The following is a 21,763-nucleotide window of genomic DNA, read 5'->3' as shown; positions in this document are numbered from 1 at the left end:
ATACAGATAAGAAGATAGCGATAACCATCATTATACTTTTGCAAAGATTGCATGTCTGCAAGATCCAATTGCCACTGGTCGTCAATACCACTCACTACGACACGATTTCTTTCAAACTTTCTTCGAATAGGTTTATGCAAAGAGTATGCGTCTTGTTGCATGAGCCATTCTTTAATTCTTTCACGACTAATGTCATATATTCCTTCTGCCTTTACATCGCGGTACAAACGTTCAACACCTCCGTAGCTTCCAGGGCGTTTTGGATTGAAGTATACACCGGCTAAGTACCGGTCAACGTTACTCATGACAATGTTCTCGTGATAATAATTTTGCAATTAGATGTCAATTTCTTTTAACTACTCATTATCGATGGGTTCAATGTTTTCAGTTACAGGCAGTGTTTCTTCTATCGCATTATCTGTTGGAAGTTTAATTGCGGCGGGTCCATATATTTTAACAGTTTTACTTGTGTATCCTGCTTGCAAATGACCCTCAAGATTGAGATCGTTGCGTCCGAAACTTATACCCAAGCGAAACATTTTCTGACGATTATGATTTTTATCCCTTTTTGCATTTCTATTTTCACGTTTGCTGCTACCGATCCCCATTTTCACAATGACATGGTCATAAAACAACTGAAGACAAAATGCAATAACATTGAAATTTATATTTTATTTTTTTGTCAAAGCAATTACACATAGTTGATCTGTATTTCAGTTTACAACTACAATCAGCATAGTCAAAGAGATGTTGATAAAAGGAGGACGTTTTGTCTCCGTGTACATTAACATTAGTTCTACCCAAGTAACACTAAACAGTTTGTCAAAATATGTCTTGTGAGAGTTCGAAGGTCCACTGTACTTTAGAAACTTAAAGGCTTCACATATTCCATTCCAGACATGTTCGCGATTGATTGTTTCGACTGCACGAGCTGCAAAATTGAACCACCGATCTTCCTCAGCCATCATTTCTAAAACGTTTTGATACTCCGTCCAAGGGTCTGCTTTACTTTCATCCTTTTCAGCTCTTCGTAGCTCTTGAATCTTTTTACTTATAAAATCGACGAAAATCAAATTGATAAGATCGCTGTGACTAACTTCTTCAAACTCAACAGTGTCTGCATATATCTGATTAAACATGTGTGCCATATTTTTTGTTTTTTTTCAAAACGTCCAAAAGCAATGCAACAATAAACAACGCAAATAACATTTTTTAAGACGATAGTTCGACTATATAGTTTGAAGAATGAATACACAATGACATAGATCCGGTTTATTAACCAATAAAACATAAGGCGGATCTAATGTTGCTTTGTCAATAGCATGCAACTTCCAGCTTTGTCGTATTTCCGATTTTCACGCCAACCAATGCCATGCCATGTTTATTAAACCCTATTTCCGGTTGACATGCGCGCGCACCGATCAACTTCATGGGGACTGGAAACTAACTGGCACGGATAAGAGCTCTGTGACAAAAGTGTGACAAAGCTGCACGATAACTACTCAGGTAGAGGACATTCGTGTATTGAATAACTGCCATCCTGGTAGTTTCTACCGCTAGCAGTTTGTTTCTTTTAAAATCTTGACGAAAACTTACTAAGTAGTCGTTTTGTCTTAATATTTTTAACAAACCACTGAACTTCCTCTTGAACTTACTGAGTGAATCGTTATTCTTGCACTTCAATAGTTCTAAAACTTTATTCTCCTTCAAAGAAATCATGAGTGAAAAGTGCCCCCGCTTGACTTTCATTCACGAATGTTAAAAAAGATGGCCAAATAAGACTAAAATGTTGAATGCGAGGCTGGAGATCTGACAACCACCATTGGTTAATTTTATCAAATTTGAAAACAGCATGCGTGCTTTCTGATAATGTATATGCCAAATATAAAACAACTATAACTCTGACTTTATCAAACGCAACATTTACAAGCACAATAAAACGAACGAAACAAACAACTCAAAAACACCAGCAACGGTATCTTATATCAGAGGTACGTCTGAGACTATCTCGCGTAATTTACGACCATACAACATACGTGTCTCACATAAACTAATCACAACGCTACGACAAGTACTTACGAACATCAAGGACGAGAACAACTTAACGAACGACAAGGTGCAGTTTACAAAATAAACTGTTCCGACTGTCATGCCTCCTATATCGGGGAAACTGGCAGGAACTTAAACATACGACTTACTGAACACAAACGAGCAACAACGAAACAAGACAAAACTAATCACATTGCCGAACATCACCGACTGACAACACACAACATTAACTGGGACTCGGCAAAATGCATTACCTACAGCACTGACAAACTATAGACGACGGCTTACATTAGAAAGTTGATATGCCCACTTCGAATAACCCCCCTGTCTATTTCATATTGAAATTCCTGTTTCATATATGAAATTAAATGTGAAATTTTTATACTGGAATATATGAGTATTTACTACCCCTCCCCACCCTTAACATTCTTGTTTTGCACTTGATATGTTTCTGCCTGATTGATATTTTTTGCATTGCAGTTTCCATAGGTAAAGTAAAAGCGAATGGAGAATCTGAAGGTATATTTTTTCTTGGTATTGTCACGGCATTTACATTAATTTCACATAAATCAATCTAGTAGACTTTTTTTTCATGTTATTACCAATGCAAATTTTACAAACATAAAACATGCACCGTTGATTGATAATTATTATTCAAAGGAATAGCTGACTTATTATAAAATAGGCATGGTGTGTAACAAATAGTAATTTTAAGAGCACCAAATTTTCAAGTGCTAAAAAATTAGGTCATGTTCAATTGTATAAATCTCAAAAAAGGACTAATGAATTTTGAGATTGCCAATTTTTAGCTCGTTTCTTCCTTGTTTTATTTTTGTTATTGACGGTACTCGCGGGTTCAAGCGATTTACTTTATTGGAAAGTTTGTGGTGAATTTTCATTTATTTTTGAATCATCAGAGAAACTCAAATTTCCTAGGAAGAAATGGCACCAAAACTTTTTTTAACATGAAAACTTATAGAATTTATAAACTTATTAATGATCTTGTAATAAAAGGTATGCAATGATTTTTCCCAACCAGAAAATGCTGTTAATAAAGCATATACATCTTTGAAGCCTTGGGAAAAAGTAATTAGTAAATTGCAAACAGTATAAAAAACATTTGCACGATAAATTTACATGTGTTTATTTGCTTAAAAAATGCACACGGTCCATACAAGCCAATTAGTATTATTATACTCGCTATGTAAACAATGTCGGTTGTGATTGGTCAATTAATTGCAAATCATTCTCGATATCTGTAATTATGACGTCATATCAACAAATAACAGTTTGTACAATTAGTGACGCCAGTAAAAGCCGGTTAAGAAAAAGTCAAATAGTAACGAGGTTTGACATAGTTTCTAAAATCGATATGTTAAAGTATATGGTGCAGCTTGCATGTGGTTCGAATTTCCTGTGTTAAGCTTCAATAATGCTTTGTTGCAATAATGATTTTGTTCGGACTGCATTTATGAATGCTAAAAAAAGATTTCTCATCAGCTTAACTTCAGATGTTGGAAAATTTCATAACTTGGGCTGTTATCATTAACGTGCAATAATTTATTGCTATGTGATACATGCAATTTGCTATCTTATCATTAAGCTGATACTCTGGATTCGTGCTGTAGCAATTTAATGTACAATCTTTTTTCTTAGCTGAAGCATTGATAACTTTTGCAAAAGCTCAGGATAAGCACGAGGCAGATTTTTACAACCTGCTGTTTGCAAAAAATGAAGAGACGTACTGTTTAGATGAAAAGAATGGCAAAATTTTTGCAGTGAAAAAGGTATAATATTCAATTTTTGCTTTTTATAAATACTTCAAATATTGAAAAATTTTTAGTTAGAAACTCTGCAAAAATAGGAATGAGAATTAAAAATTGCAGTTCTGTAAAGAAAAAGTCCTGTGCATTATTAAGCTGTTTGAAATAAAATGTTACCTGTATATTGTACAACGCAGTGATTATTATTTGTGCATGCAGTCATGGACAGACATCATAAACCATAATCCGTTATGCGTAAAAAGTACATTTATTGAAAATTAGATTTTGATTCTTCAGTTGTAGATTACTCAATGCATTTTAGCAGAGCTAAATATAAATCATATTTATATAATATAAATAATACAATTTGTATAACTATACACTCTCCCGAGTGCTTAAGTTTTAAATTTGAGCATTGGGTGGGTTACTAACTAGAAGAGTACGTATTATTAACACTCTCTTTAAACAATTCCGAGAGTGCTTAAGCTATATGAACGCACTTAGAGCATATTATACATACTTAGAATACAATATGATTATAACACTTCCGTAAACGTGTATTTGATATTATATGATTATATGGTAAACAAGAACTTATAGCATGGTTTGTGTTTTGCATTGAATCTTATATGTGTGGAGGGCTTGTTGCAAGGAGAGCAACAGTCGTTCCTCTAAGTTTTGAACAAAATAGTTGGCAAAATTCATGCAAAGGAATGGGTAGCTTGAAGACTTTAATAGAAGTGTATAAAGAAATTTCACGTCTTACCAAAAAAACCTCTCAAATTTTAAGTCTCTCCTTCGCATATGAATGAAATGAGATTTTTTTAAAATACTGAAAGTCCTTCTTAAGACAAATTTATCTCGTCACAGTTATGCAGCTTTGGAAGGTATCTCTTTTTGAATGACCTAAATGTTTAAAGTGAAAGAGGAAAATAGACGTTTTGTGGTAATGAAAACACTTTTTGCTCAGATGATATCAATATCGTAAGAAGTGACTTTTACACTTAAATATTTATATTGTAAATAAAATTGTCTTAAAATTTTGGGATAGTCAGAAGAATAAACGAGATCATTTAGGAAATTAAAGCAGCATTGTTCCAGGATGCGACTGGATGAGGCTGAGTTTTGTTCGAGTTTCTACGTCAAATTGAAATATTTTAGAAAGCTGACATTGAACAAAAATTATGGAATGCTTTCGTTGTTGGTTTGCAAAAAATTTTTTGTTTATTATATGTTTTATATTAAGTCCACTAGAAGCATTTACTCGTACTGACAGCTTGGACAGACTTTGATGGAAAACTCAAATTATGACTCTAATAATTATATCTTGTAGTTTCCAATACAAAGGTATTAACTACGTTTGGTTTATTTGCTCCTGATTAAAGTGGAATCCTTAAATTTCAACTAGTACATGCAGTTAAATACAAAATATTTATTTGTTTCAAATCATTTTCAAAAGAAAGCAGTAGGTCACAACAGAATATATGAATATACACCATCACCCACCCCCACGCCACCCCCTAATGTGTCAGAATCAGGAAACCAAATAAAGTTAATTGAGAAAATTCTTTGGACTTTCAAAGGTGTAGTCGTAAAAGGAAGGAAAATTATAGCTATGACTTAAAAAAATTTGATAAAAATGGTAAAAAGAATTGACACTGCTTTTAATTTTTAGAGCTCAAGCTCGTTTTATCTATCTCCGAAAGAATTAAGGACGCCAAATGATGGTTTCTTTGTGCTACAAAAGTATAAAGATCCAAAAGAAGGTGGACCTGATCTGTACTTATACAGTAATGGCAAGGGGAAGTTGTCATTACAACCTTGGAATGTCAAAGGAACTAGTCCTGCAGATGATTTGGTCCTTGGAGCCGATCCTGGTTTTATGTTCCGCGCTGTAAAAGTTTTGGGACAATAAATAAATCATTCATCATTACAATGGAAAAGTATAAATTTGACTTGAATTTTGTATTAAGGTAGCAAGTTTTTATATGGTGTGATTTTACATGACTTCGAAGCAGCATTTGTTTGCTTAATTTAAATATATGAATAACAAAAAATGTTTCCAAATTCGTCTCATGAGTTAGGCTGTTAATATGTTCTTGATTCTAGCAGTAGTTTTGTTGCTATAAGCTTATCATAATGTTATCATGACGCAAATTTAAGATGGCTAAAATTAATGAAAGAAATACAGTCATTGAAAGAGAAGCAGATATTGCAAATTGTGATGTTTGCATTTTTTTTTGCGAGAAAAAGTGACAAAATTTTAACTATACAATCATCAAAATACTAACTTGGGAATTGTAGTACACAGTTTAAAACAAGAACAACTTAGCCTTTGCTAAAATTGATCAGTTGATTTAAAAAATAAGCACAAAAGTGACAAAACAATTATAAAAGTAGTTCCTATATATATAAATGCTACAAATTGAGACATTACAGAAGCCTCCAACGACTACTTTGAAGCAACAGAATGTGCATGTCATATGGTTAAACATGATAGTTAAACTGATAAAAACACATAATGACATAACTGATGTTATGTATTAAAGTATCAAGTTTAAAGAATTCATGTTGATTTTTACGATTTTGTTTGACCGATAGTCATCTCAGTCACAAATAGTAAACATTGCTTAAAAAAATACCGTTGACATTACATACCACTGTAATACAAAAATCACTTCAGCTTAAAATGATATAAATAACGAATTGCATCGTTCATATGAATCATAACTCTAACTTGAGTACTAATGTGACCATTGTAATCAGTGTTGTGGCACTTCTTAGTTCTTTGCCCAACCACAGAATAGATACATTTCTTATTCTGTGACCCAACTTTCAAACTTTTAATTCCATAAATGTATTTAAAGGAAGGTTTATTAACCATAAAAATAATGTGCTGATGTCTACGACCATACCACAAGGAAAGCACCGGTTCTCGTCTGATCACCGAAGTTAAAGTGGTATTATGACGAAAATTTTGCCTCTCGTTTTTTTTTCATAGATTAATAGCGTATGTAAAAAAATCTCTTCTGGCGAAATTTTAGCGCAATGTATTTCATGCTGCTCGAGTTACGTAGCGATAAATCTTGAACTTTAAGAGCCGCCATTAAAATGCTCCATATTTGAATTTTCAAGAAGGAAGGTGCTTGTGACGTCATAGTCTTAACTCGCGGCTGTTTACAATATAACACTATATACAAATAGAGATTCAAAAGGTTGTATAACTCAATTTTTTTAACATGCCTTCAACACGCTGTGTCGTGCAAGATTGCAGTAATAAGTCTGATAGAAGTACAAGCATTTCATTACAAAAAAGCCCAAACGACGAGTCTTTGAGAAGATTTTGGGTTAAATTTGTTCAGACGAAGCGCGCAAACTTTAATCCGAGTTCGCGCGAAATTCAATTTATGATTTGTTCGAATCACTTCTCGGATGATGGTTTTGAGCGTTTATTCCATTTGGGTGGTATGAATAGACGGCTCAAACCTGGTGCCGTACCTTCTATTTGGAAGAAATCACAAACACCAACAACGTCAAGAGAGCGGCATCAGGTTAGCACAATTTGCAATTATTATATACTTACACATATTTCAGATGATAAATTTTCACAATTTGAGAGAACCAATAATACATCCAGGCAAACTTTCAATATATAATATACATTTATACTAAGGTTTTAAAGGAAATACAAAATGAAGTGTCTGTATCATGCGATGACCATTGGTCTTTAAACCTAACGAAGCTGCTTGAAGAACAAATTCGTTCAGGCAAACTTTGTTAAAGCCAGGGTGATCCAAAATGCATTTCCTTTCATCGATTTCGAACTGATACATTTTACCACGGCATTGCTCTATTTCCAAGCAGCAACAGCACTCTTGAGGGTTGACAACAAGATCCAACGAACAATGGCCACATTCACACTTTTAATATTGGCCCAATTGTATGTTTCCATAAAGTTATCATAGCTAACGGCAGACGATTCAGATCAAAGTAACACACTAAGAATGACATCTTACCATGAAGTAACATCAACACGAGCATCAAAACGATCTTGCAGCATGTCTTCAACCCGCCGTTCTTCTGCAACTGTAGCTTCGTACTCAGCTAGGGCGAAGCAAGCGGTTCAATATTATCGACAAATGGCAAAATTTCCGAATTAGATTCGTTCGAATTTGCCGTCACAAATTCTGATAAAGATATCGATGCGTTTGTCTCGATCGAAGACTCAGAGAGCGAGCTAGATCTCAATGAATTTGACATTTTTTGCTCTATTTATGTATTACTTAGTATACTTTCCAATGTGCGCTTTCTTGCCGTGTTAAGACTATGACGTCACAGACCTTCGCTGATTGCAAATATTAAAAATGGCCGATTTTAATGGCGGACATGAAAATTAGACATTTCAAATGTTCACAACTCCCTCGTTATATTATTATTTTTGCTTACATTTTACGAAAGCAATAATTGACATGTGTTTAAACTATTGAATGCTAAAATCGATTATTTTTTTACGTTAAGTTTTCGTCATAGAACCAGTTTAAGCCTTGTCGGGCGAAGTTAGTACTTGGATGGGTGACCGCTTCGGAATACTTTGTGTCGTAGACTTTTAAATATCGTTTTTATTTTCGGCACGTGACGAACTGTTCAATAGGTCACTAAATAATTACTTTTTCTTTATTATTTACAAATTATAAGGCGCTGAAGCTAGAAAAAATGCTATATTGCATAAATTCTTGCCCAGTGCAAATGTTCATGCTAAGTGCAAACATATGCACAAGATACTCAAGGGAAGATCCAGATTACGTCTAGTACGTCGCATCACATAACTGAAAAATCCAGAAATTTAATAATTGTTTTTCAATGATCATTACAAATTACAGTTTGTTAAGTCAAAATAGTTTATAGAATTTCTCACAAAATCAACATAGATGAAGTATTCAAAACTCTAGTAATGTCATACGATTAGCGAATTCAAAACTCTTACATAGAGCAAGTTCGTAGTTGCTTGCAAGTTTTGACTAAGTTAAAGGCTTGGGTAAGGTTAGGGTTAGAGTTAGGGTTAGGGTTAGGATAAGGTTAGGCTTGGGGTAAGGTTAGGGTTAAGGTTAGGGTTGGGATAAGGGTTACTCTAACGTACGTCTAACCATTTTGGCTAACCATAGTTGACCATACTTAACCACAACTTTGGCTAATCATTGTGGTTAGCCTTACTGCTTCGCTACACTTTGCTACAGTGAAAAAGTTTCTGTCTATCTGTTGTAATCTTAGATGCTAGCTGGATATACGAGCGATGACGAAATATACCGTTTTATCCGTTTGTCGCTTGTTGGAGAATTATTGTAAGTTGTTTAATTTACTTCCATTTTTTTATTTTATTCGACATTCCTTCAATGAAAATGAACAAAGTCACGTGTATAGCATAGATTTAAAATAATTATACTTTTTCTTTGTGTGAGCTGCGATGTGTCTGTCCTTGTACAAAGGTCAACCAGAACTACAGAAGTTATTTGTAATTAGCACAGAGTCTTGGGTGGCATAATCATAAGAAAATGTTGTTATTTTTAGAAATATTAGCCAAAGACATTAATTTTTGAATTGACTTGTATATTTGTCTTTAATTTGCTTTTGAATATTGCACGAAATACAAGTGTGATTTATTTGTGTGGATTGCCAATTTACAATTTTACATCAAGTGAATTATGATATATTTCAATCAATAAGCAGTAAATACGATAGACTTGCGATCACTGAAGTACTATAATTCAAGTTTCATATATGTAATCTTCTCCATCAAATTTTTTATTTGTTTTCTTTGTAAAAACTTTTAAACGTCGCGAGAAATCTAAATAAATAAAATATTGCTTGGACATATAACTAAACAATATTTTCAAATGTTGAACAGGTTTGACATAAATATATAGTTTTATTGGAATCATGATCATTTAATCTCATTCATTTAGTGTTTATTTACTTCACAGGCTACCCACATGTACGCATGCGTACCTATTATTACCAAAATTCAGTGCAGTTTAGTGTGGAAATCCTGCAAAACAAAATCGCTTCATGCGTTTTTTAATTCGAATTACTTTTAAAAAATGATATTATAAAGAGATTATCGCTGTCATGATCTAATATATCATGCCGGATTTATCAACTAGAAAATATATCTATCATATGAAGCAGAAAACTTTGTTTACATTTTTGTAATCTTTTAAGTATAATCAAATGAAATTTTGATTAGTTGTAGTTAATATTTCACGTTGAAATTGTTCGATAATCAATGTTTTATCAAGTTATTTGGAATGTCATGCAACTATTTAGGGGTAGCGGTGCTCATACAGTTGTGAAGTAACTTGGCTTACAAAGTGTCTAAAAGTTATGTTGGTTATTTGAAATTATCAAATAAGAAATCCCGTCGAGAAATTTGGTTATTTGAAATTACCCAGTTGTATGATGTTTATTATTTGATATAATGCAATGAAAACATGTTGGCAAAATTTTGTTATTTGATAAAAGTCATTACTATTATAAATATACTTTTCATAAACTGACGAGATTTTAGTTGTATAATATTATAAAACAAACAATTCGAAACATTCTTGTCGGCGTCCGATAAAAGTGATAAACAGACGTTTTGATGCCTCTACCAAGCCCCATTATAAAGACACATTGTCTTTCATCGATGTCCTGTCATCTTGCGGAAGTTGAACGTAAAGATTTGTGTTTTAATGACATGAATGTATGTTAGGTGATTATTTGTAATCCGTAAGCAAGACTGGCAAGTACGATTTCCAGTGTAATCACTGATTGTAACACGGAACTTTTTGGTACGTTTTGTTTTTAGATGTACGTAAGCATGATTTGAATTGTCCAATTTTTGCTTGAACTAGGTAGTAACTAGTTTGCGCAAAATGATCTCAAAGATTTTACACAGCGATTCTATGAAATTTGCTGGCTGTCTACGTAACTGATTAAGAGGTTATTTTACGAAGGGTGTTTTACGAAATTTCAAAATAGTTGATCAACAAACTTTGGTCAATCGAAATAATGACAAGGTATTGTGTACATGCTTTGAATTTGAACACAAAACTTAGCGACAAGGGAAAGGGTCAGCCGTCAATTGTCGAGAACTGTCTCATCTTCAGAACGAAACCTCTGCTGTGTCAGACAGCCCTAACACCAATTAACCGTCTTTCAATACTTTATTAACGTGGACGATCTTCATGTACGAGCATCTAACAATACTCTGGCTCAACCATGCATTCAGTTCAAAGCTAATTTGATATTCATGTCATGTATCATCTAAATAAATTTTCGATAAATTGAAGTTCATGTTTTTATAATGAATTAAGTTGAACGATGATCATTGTTTTATCCAAGTTATTTGTACATTCAACATGTACACATGCTTTTGTTATTATAGTATAATTACTATTGCATTTTGAAGACATGCTGAAAATATTGTCATGACATTCGGCAAGTATAAAGTTTTTGCATGTGAAGTGAAACGGCCTTTTGAGGTGGTGATATGCAAAGTTTCGATGCTCAACGGAGCATCAAAATTGACAAAAATTCTTTTGGCTATCTGTAAAAAAGGAATGGGGAAATAGAATACAGGATGGGAAATTCAGGATTGAGAAAAACTGAAATTTGTTTGTTAATTTTGATAACTTTAGTCCTGTTTCAAATGTTATCAACCGATATCCACAAAAATACGAATGTCATTTGAAAAAAGTCATATTCGATTGATCATGAGTTATTGCTATCTAAAATTTCAAGTGCGTAGATGTAGATGGCCCTGGTTAGTAGAGTCCTGAGAAGGACTATTGGTGTTTTGATAACCTTAGCCCTTAGCAGTGGTCATTTTCAGAGTCTGGTTTGCCGTATTTTTGGTCTGGTTTATACTTCATCGTATAGTATGTATAGGAAATGATTGAGTGTGTGGGTGTCAATTGCGTATTGTTATTGTGGTTAACTATAGTCCAAATGCGAATAGTTTCCTTTTTTTGAGGTTGGGAATAAGTCGTTTGTAAGGTGCCGGAAATTGTTGTGATCCAACTTTTTAATGTAAGCCGTTGTCTGTAGTCAGGATCGTGACTAAAACACCACACGAGTACATACGAGTACATACGAGTACATACGAGTAACATACGAGTACATACGAGTGACATACGAGTACATACGAGTAACATACGAGTACATACGAGTAACATACGAGTACATACGAGTGACATACGACTATTTTCTGGTCAGCAAATGAGAAACAACACAATTTCTTCAATACATTGCTATTTGCGTTTATTTTTCCTTGTATTTGTGTGGACTTTGGGGCAACCATTTGATAGATTTAAATGCTGAAAAGGTATTTTACTTTCATACTACATTCATTTGTATGTTTTAGTTGAACTTGTTATAGATATTTTGTCGATGCAATTTGCCAGTATTTGAGCGCTTTTTGACACATGTAAACGTTTTACGTAAATGTTGATATTCAAGAAATAGCGTAAGATTTATTGTTTATAGCTATAGTTTTAATTCAGTTTAAATATGGTAATATTTTTTAGAAAACAAAGTTGATTTTCATCGTTGATTTTATTTTAAAAAGTGTAGGAAGTAAAAATTGCAAAACAAATCGGAGTGAGTATTTACAATGGCAAAACAGTTAACTATACTTAGCCATTCGGTGAAATTCGTGCATTTTGGATCCTTATCTATGAAGTAAATGGTTTGAACCCGGGAGTATCGTTACATGTTTGTAAATGTAGATCGTCCAGGTTGGTATAGTCCTGAGAAGGACTGTTTTTGTTGTTGTTGACTGACGTTTCGACAACCTTAGCGGTAGTCATCTTCAGAGTCAAAATGAATGTATAATCGCTTTCATAAATATGTATTTCCTAGGTGAAAGTGTGTCAAAAAGCGCTCAAATACTGGCAAATCGCATCGACAAAATATCTATAACAAATTCAACTAAAACATACAAATGAATGTAGTATGAAAGTAAAATACCTTTTCAGCATTTAAATCCATCAAATGGTTGCCCCAAAGTCCACACAAATACAAGGAAAAATAAACGCAAATAGCAATGTATTGAAGAAATTGTGTTTCTCATTTGTTGACCAGAAAATAGTCGTATGTCACTCGTATGTACTCGTATGTTACTCGTATGTACTTGTATGTTACTCGTATGTATTCGTATGTACTCGTATGTTACTCGTATGTACTCGTATGTACTCGTATGTACTCGTGTGGTGTTTTAGTCACGATCCTGTAGTCAGTGCTGTAGTAATGCATTTTGTCGAGTCACTGTCAATGTTGTGTTTTGTCAGTCGGTGATGTTCGGCAATGTTATTGGTTTTGTCTTGTTTCTTTGTTACTTGTTTGTGTTCATTAAGTCTATTGATCAAGTTCCTGCCTGTCTCCCCGATATAGGAGGTGTGGCAGTCGGAGCAGTTTATCTTGTTAAGCCCGGTTTCCATATGATCGTTTCTGTCGTAAGGATCGTCTTTGTCGCTTGCAATTTGTAGAAGCGACAGAGACGATCATATGGAAACGCTCAACTCAAACGACAAAAGTGATCCTTACGTTATAAACGATCCTTGCGTATCGATCGTTTGAGATAGACTAGAGTTCTATCCTGGCGACAGAAACGACCGGAAACACCTTTTACGCGCTTGCATTTTTTTAATTGAAACCGGTGTAAAACGATCGTTACGCCAGAAGCGACTTGATATATCCCATGATACATCCGTAATTCCATGAGCGAGATTACGTATTCAAAGATGGCGGCAAACAACTTTAATTCTACGTCTTCATTTATGGAAGAAGTACAGAAGTATGATTGTTTATATGACAAATTTTCGAAATATTAAAACCCAAAAACGATGTTTTCTTTTTTGCTTTCGCTCTCTCCTTCTTCTCAGCACACGCAAAAGAAAATAACACGCTACAAGTCTTCAAATTAGATACGATGCATACGATTAATGGAAACCAGTTCATCGCAATAATCGCTTCTGTCGTTTGATCACCGCAGGGGACTTTTTTCAACAGACAGAAACGACTCTAGCAACAGAAACGATCATATGGAAACCAGGCATAAAGTGCACCTTTTTAAATGTTTATTATCGTTCGTTTGGTTGTTCTTTGTCCTTGACGTTTGTTAGTGCTTGTCGTAACGTTGTAGTTTGTTTATGAGAGACACGCGAGATAGTCTCAGCCGTACCTTTGATATAAGGTATTGCTTTATTGTCGTTGAGTTATATGTGCCACGGCGCTCCCCAGCTACGCCTCTGAATATACGTTCCATAAACTGACGAGATTTTTGTTGTACAATATTATAAAAGAAACAATACGAAATATTTTTGTCGGCGTCAGATAAAAGTGATAATACAGACGTTTTGACGCCTCGACCAAACCCTATTATACAGACACACATTGTCTTTCATCGATGTCCTGTCGTCTTCCGGAAGTTGAACGTAAAGATTCGTTTCGTTGTTCTTTGTCCTTGACGTTTTTTAGTTCTTGTCGTAACGTTGTAATTTCGTTATGAGAGACACGTATTTTGTATGGTTGTAAGACATAGTCTCAGACGTACCTTTGATATAAGGTATTGCTGCTGTTGTCGTTGAGTTGTTTGTTTCGCTGTGATCAATGTCTTTCTAGGTATAATTCACTTAAAACGACATTTGTAATAGCAAAGCAATGGAAAAAAGTGAAACAATAAAACAAACATGCAAACAGTCCTAGAATATTAAAAGAGTCTGTCATTATAATCTTGGCTCGTCTTTGTTTCTATGAAAACATACAAAATTCACTGCGATTGAATCTTTCCGCAATTTTATGTACGAATGTTTTACATCATCAGTTTAAGTTCATCAAAATTGATTCATAGAATGATTATCTTAAGGTTGGAGTTTGGTTCTTTAAAAAACACAAGGAATCTAATCTTACCTTTCCTTACTGTCAACAACATTCCTTACTGGCTACAATATTCCACAATATTTAAGCAGTTAAGCCGTATGTCCGCTATTGTGACAGTGCTCGTGTGACGGAAATATGATATTGGTGTGGATTTAAGGCGTCAATAACAAAATATTTAAATGTATGGTTCGAACGGAATTGACAAATGTATAAAACGAAAAAATATAATTTATGGAAGAACCTAATGCACAGTTTACACAAATTTCCAGTTTTTTCAGCTATGTGTGATCCTAGTTTAATAATTTTTGGAGAAGGTAAACACCGATTGTGGTCCTACAACAGTAATGAAGGAGGAAGTTGCCTTATTTTATCCGTGGAAAAGAATGGTATGAAAATATTTTTATCATTATTTTATCAAATCCGTTATCCCCCTCGATATTGGTTACAAGTTAGAGGACATTCGTGTATTGAATAATTGCCATCCTGGCAGTTTCTACAGCTAGCAGTTTGTTTGTCTTTAAAATCTTGACGAAAACTTACTAAGTTGTCGTTTTGGCTTAATATTTTTAACAAACCACTGAATTTCCTCTTGAACTTACTGAGTGAATCGTTATTCTTGCACTTCAGTAGTTCTAAACCTTTATTGTCCTTCAAAGAAATTATGAGTGAAAAGTGCCACCGCTGAACTTTCATTCACGAGTGTTAAAAAAGATGGCTAAATAAGACTAAAACTTTGAATGCGAGGCTGGAGCTCTGACAACCACAATTGGTTAATTTTATCAAATTTGAAAACAGCATGTGTGCTTTCTGATTATGTATATGCAAAATATAAAACAACTATAACTCTGACTTTATCAAACGCAACACTTACAAGCACAATAAAACGAAAGAAACCAACAACACAATAACACCAGCAACGGTAACTTATATCAGAGGTACGTCTGAGACTATCTCGCGTATTTAACGACCATACAACATACCTGTCGCACATAAACCAATCACAACGCTACGACAAGTACTTACGAACATCAAGGACAAAGAACAACTCAACGAACGACAAGGTGCAGTTTACAAAATAAACTGCTCACACTGCCACGCCTCCTATATCGGGGAAACTGGCAGGAACTTAAACATAAGACTTACTGAACACAAACGAGGTACAAAGAAACAAGACAAAACTATTCACATTGCCGAGCATCATCAACTGACAACGCACAACATTAACTGGTACTCGGCAAAATGCATTACTTACAGCACTGACAGACTATAGACAACGGCTTACATTAGAAAGTTGATACACCCACTTGGAACAACCCCCCTGTCTATTTTATATATGAAATTCCTGTTTCATATATGAAATTAAATTTGAAATTATTTTATTGGAATATATGAGTATTCGGTACTCCCACCCTCTCCCTCCCCTTAACGTTTTAGTTTTGAACCTGACATGTTTCAGCCAGATTGACATTTTTTGCATTGCAGTTTCCATAGGTAAAGTAAAAGCGAATGGAAAATCTGAAGGTATAATCTTTACTTGGTATTGTCACGGCATTTACATTAATTTCACATAAATCAATCTAGTAGACACTTTTTCATGTTATTACCAATGCAAATTTGTACAAACAAAAAACATGCACCGTTGATTGATATTTATCATTCAAAAGAATACCTGACATATTATAAAATAGGCATGGTGTGTAACAAATAGTAATTTTAAGAGCACCAAATTTTCAAGTGCTAAAAAATTAGGTCATGTTCAATTGTATAAATCTCAAAAGTGGACTTTTGAGATTGATGAATTTTGATGTTGCTAATTTTTAAGTCGTTTTTGTTGTTTTTTTTTTTTGTTATTGACGGTACTTGCGGGTTCAAGCGATTTACTTTATTGTAAAGTTTGTGGTAAATTTTTATTATATTTTTGAATCATCAGAGAAATTCAAATTTCCTATGAAGAAATGACACCAAAATTTTTTTAACATGAAAAAGTTTAGAATTTACTAACTTATTAATGATCTCGTAATAAGAGGTATGCAATGATTTTTCCCAACCAGAGAATGCTGCTAATAAAGCATATACATCTTTGGAGCCTTGGGAAAAGTAATTATTAAATTGCAAACAGTATGAAAAATATTTGCACGATAAATTTATATGTGTTTATTTGCTTACGAAGTGCACACGATAAATACAAGCCAATTAGTATTATTATACTTACTATGTAAACAATGTCGGTTGTGATTGGTCAACTAACTGCAAATCATTCTCGATATCTGTAGTTATGACGTCATATCTACAAATTACAGTTTGTACAGTTAGTGACGACAGTAAAAGCCGGTTAAGAAAAAGTCAAATAGTAACGAGGTTTGACATAGTTTCTAAAAACGATATGTTAAAGTATATGGTGCATGCAGCTTGCATGTGGTTCGAATTTGTTTCGTTAAGCTTCAATAATGCTATGTTGCAATAATGATTTTCATCGGACAGCATTTATGAATGCGAAGAAAAGATTTCTCATCAGCTTAACTTCAGATTTTGGAAATTTTCATAACTTGGGCTGTTATCATTAACGTGCAATAATTTATTGCTATGTGATACATGCAATTTACTATCTTATCATTAAGCTGATACTCTGGATTCGTGCTGTAGCAATTTAATGTACAATCTTTTTTCTTAGCTGAAGCACGGATAAAGTTTGCAAAATTTCCGGATATACACGAGGCAGATTTTTTCAACCTGCTGTTTGCAAAAAATGAAGAGACGTACTGTTTAGATGAAGAGGGTGGCAAAATTTTTGCAGTGAAAAAGGTATAATATTCAATTTTTGCTTTTTATAAATACTTCAAATATTGCAAAATTTTTGGTTAGAAACTGTGCAAAAATAGGAATGAGAATTTAAAATTGCAGTTCTGTGAAGAGAAAGTCCTGTGCATAATTAAGCTGTTTGAAATAAAATGCTAACTGTATATTGTACAACGCAGTGATTATTAATTTGTGCATGGAGTCATGGACAGACTTCATAATCCGTTATGCGTAAAAAATATAATTAATGAAGCTTAGATTTTGATACTTCAGAGCTAAATATAAATCATATTTATTTAATATAAATAATACAATTTGTATAACTATACACTTCTCCCGAGTGCTTAAGTTTTTACTTGTGAGCATTGGGTGGGTTACTAACTGGAAGAATACGTCTTATTAAGACGCTCTTTAAACATTTCCAAGATTGCTTAAGCTATACGAACTGAGAGCATATTATACATACTTAGAATATAATATTATTATAACACTTCCGTAAACATGTATTTGATATTATATGGTAAAGAAGAACTTATAGCATGGTTTGTGTTTTGCATTGGAATCTTATATGTGTGGAGGGCTCGTTGCAAGGAGAGCAACAGTACGTTCCTGTAAGTTTTGAACAAAATACTTGGCAAAGTTCATGCAAAGGAATGGGTAGTTTGAAGGCCTAAATAGAATTATATAAAGAAATTTCAAGTCTTACTGAAAAAAACCTTTGAAATGTTAAGTCTCTATTTCGCATATGAATGAAATGAGATTTTTTTAAATTACTGAAAGTCTGTTCTTAAGACAAAATTATCTCGTCACAGTTATGCAGCTTTGAAAGGTATCTCTTTTTTTGAATGACCCAAATGTTAAATGTGAAAGAGGAAAATAGACTTACTGTGGTAATGAAAACACTTTTTGTTTAGATTATATCAATATCGTAAGAAGTGACTATCACATTTAAATATTTATATTGTATAAATTTGTCTTAAAATTTTGGGATAGTCAGAAGAATAAACGAGATCATTTAGGAAGTTAAAGCAGCATTTGTTCTAGGATGCAACTGGACGAGCCTGAGTTTTGTACGAGGTTCTACATCAAATTGAAATATTTTAGAACGCTGAAATTGAACAAAAATTATGGAATGCTTGCGTTGTTGGTTTGCAAAAAAATTTTTGTTTATTATATGTTTTATATTAAGTCCACTAGAAGCATTTACTCGTACTGACAGTTTAGACAAACTGGGATGGAAAACATAAATTATGACTTTAATAATTATATCTTGTAGTTTCTAATGCAAAGGTATTTACTACGTTTGGTTGTTTTGCTCATGATTAAAGAGGAATCTTTAAATTTCAACCAGTACATGCAGTTAACTATAAAATATTTATTTGTTAACGAAAAAAGTAAATGCGGAGAAACGCGAAGAAGGAACAATCGGTAAAAAGACACGTTTTACTTCTCAATATCGTATGAAGTTTTGAGGTCTACCGCTTTCTAACCCCTTTGCCCCCTTTGGGGTCATATCCCCCTTTTCTCATATGCATTCATAAGATTAAATTTTTGTTAACTCTTGGTTTGTTTTGCTACATTAAATTGACATAATAAAAAAACATAATTATAGCCGCATTGTGATCAGAGGTGTAACTAGAACTTTAATTGGTGGGGGTGTTTATTCATATATTCAGTTGTCCCTACTGATTTCTTTTGAAATTCAAATCACTTTCAAAAGAAATCAGTAGGGCACAACGGAATATATGAAAATGCACCAACTAACGTTCTAGTTACTCCTCTGATTGTGATGCACATCTTAACTCAAAAAATTATAGAATTTCGCTTTAAATGTTTTGTCCCAACGTGTCTTAAATCGAAAACATATCGAAACCGATCGAAAAAGGTTGGAAGTTGTTTTTAGTTTGCTATTTAATGCACTGTGTGACAAATGTTTCAGAACAAAAAAAACCCAAATAAAGTCAATTTAGAAAAGTCTCCGGACTTTCAAAGGTGTAGTTGTAAAAGGAAGAAAAATTATAGCTATGACTTAAAAAAATCGATAAAAACGGTAAAAAGAATTGACACTGCATTTAATTTTTAGAGCTCAAGCTCGTTTTATCTATCTCCGAAAGAATTAAGGACGCCAAATGATGGTTTCTTTGTGCTACAAAAGTATAAAGATCCAAAAGAAGGTGGACCTGATCTGTACTTATACAGTAATGGCAAGGGGAAGTTGTCATTACAACCTTGGAATGTCAAAGGAACTAGTCCTGCAGATGATTTGGTCCTTGGAGCCGATCCTGGTTTTATGTTCCGCGCTGTAAAAGTTTTGGAATAATAAATAAATCATTCATCATTACAATGGAACAGTATAAATTTTAAGACTTGAATTTTGTATTAAGGTAGCAAGTTTTTATAGGGTGTGATTATACATGACTTCGAAGCAGCATTTGTTTGCTTAATTGAAATATATGAATATCAAAAAATGTTTCCAAATTCGTCTCATGAGTTACGCTGTTAATATGTTCTTGATTCTAGCAGTAGTTTTGTTGCTATAAGCTTATCATAATGCTATCATGACGCAAATTTAAGATGGCTAAAATTAATGAAAGAAACAGAGTTATTGAAAGAGAAGCAGATATTGCAGTTTGTGATGTTTGCGTTTTTTTTTGCGAGAAAAAGCGACAAACTTGCTAATTGTACGGTCATAAAATGACTATATTGTGAGATATTGCATTCTTTTGAGCATAGCAATAAAACTGTCGTAGCTAAGTTAGTTTCCGTTTAACATTTCTTTGTTTTAAGTATGTTTTGTAGTTTTTTTTTGTTGCAACGCGTGAGAACTTGAAACGCAATGAACGAGTGAGTACTGCAAATGACATAAAAGGAAAGCCTGACTTATGCTTTGTTGGAATTGCCGTTAGTACTAGGAGCTACTATCGCTAGGTAATTGGTGCCTCTCGCACCGTTTAGTCAGAAAGTGCTATTTGCAATCATTTATCATCTGTTATAAGCGACACATTACCAAATGGACAAAAGCACAGTAATTTTTAAAACATACTATTGATATGATGAGTAACAAACTGCAATATCTAGTATATTTTGTCACTTAATTCAGACAAAGTAATTGTATCAATTAAATTTTCAAATTCTCATATAACTAAGTCAATTTATAAAAGTAACAGCAAGAAATAACACTGTATGTATCTATAATATGCAAATATTAAATTAGGAATAATTGGACGAACACTTTTCCAAAGTTTATTTCACAAAATTTGCATGCTAAAGGCAAGCTGTAGTGAAGCAATTGCTTCATTTAAATTATTGATCTTTACATGTATATGTTGAAGTTGACATGAAAGTTAGAACTCAGCCAATAACCAATTAAATCATGCTAACTGGAGCTTAAAGGATATTTTCTGTATTTTGTTCAATTTGTTGCCAACCAGCACAAGATTAACACACCATTAACAGCAACAATTATATGGTGTCATATATGTATCTCTTAGTCTCCCAGTGTTTGTGTGTAACTATATTATTTGATTTTATCTGGATTCATGTTACTCAGCTGTTTTCAGCAAGGAATCACTTTTATACACATGCAAACTTGATGGGTACATTCCATGTAACGGTCATTATATATGGTACATTGGCATTTATTTACATACATTATACATACAGTGATCATGAGCATGGAATTGATTTGTTGTATAGGACTGACTATACATTACCTTAAACAAAGGAGAATGGGACCTGTTGGTCCATGTCTTTCGCAAACTGTAATGTTGTTCCTTAAAATATGAAAATGTACTGCTATATAAGTGTCACGCACTCTGAAAGCCGACAGCAAGCTCGAGCGAGCATATATAAAAATGTCCGCTTCCGGTGCTTTACTTGCGACGATTATAGAGACGTCCTCGCACATTTAACATAAAATTCATTGCTATTTTGAATGAAAACCGTTTTTATTAGATAAATACTATATCGTCATTTGTCGTCCAAACGCTTTGTGAAGAGTAAAATCGTCCTTCACGGATAAATCGAACGAAATTTTATTCTGTAAATGAAAAGAGTCAACAGAGTGATGATCAAATGAGTTTATCATGTAAAAGCAAAACTTCGCTGTTAGTTCATTAGTTAAGTTGTCCTGGTAAAATTAACGGATTAGAATCCCTTTCTTGGCCATCACATTACACATACGTACATATTTTGACGAAAATCATTTGAGATGCTCAAATGGGTATACTACATGAAAC

General features: G+C 33.5%; 1 protein-coding gene across 5 annotated transcripts in view; it reads left to right on the top strand.

Annotated features, from left to right (window-relative positions):
- Positions 1 to 20,003, top strand: part of LOC124456009 — a 70,628-nt gene extending 50,625 nt beyond the window's left edge. For 3 of the 5 annotated variants that reach the window (XM_047006554.1, XM_047006553.1, XM_047006552.1), the window contains 3 exons: positions 2,530 to 2,568; positions 3,706 to 3,836; positions 5,488 to 5,879. In XM_047006554.1, the coding sequence (XP_046862510.1) occupies positions 2,530 to 2,568; positions 3,706 to 3,836; positions 5,488 to 5,727 (410 nt within the window). In that variant the 3' untranslated portion in view covers positions 5,728 to 5,879. Of the gene's footprint in view, positions 1 to 2,529; positions 2,569 to 3,705; positions 3,837 to 5,487; positions 5,880 to 10,485; positions 10,659 to 14,998; positions 15,116 to 16,211; positions 16,251 to 17,400; positions 17,532 to 19,608 lie in introns of those variants that run through there. The other 2 variants (XM_047006555.1, XM_047006557.1) reach the window with 2 other exon arrangements.
- The last annotated feature ends 1,760 nt before the right edge of the window (positions 20,004 to 21,763 follow it).

The sequence above is a fragment of the Xenia sp. Carnegie-2017 genome, unplaced genomic scaffold (genome assembly GCF_021976095.1).
Source record: "Xenia sp. Carnegie-2017 unplaced genomic scaffold, XeniaSp_v1 HiC_scaffold_40, whole genome shotgun sequence".
In the NCBI taxonomy this organism is placed as follows: domain Eukaryota; kingdom Metazoa; phylum Cnidaria; class Anthozoa; order Malacalcyonacea; family Xeniidae; genus Xenia; species Xenia sp. Carnegie-2017.
This window is presented reverse-complemented; position numbering and strand designations above follow the sequence as displayed.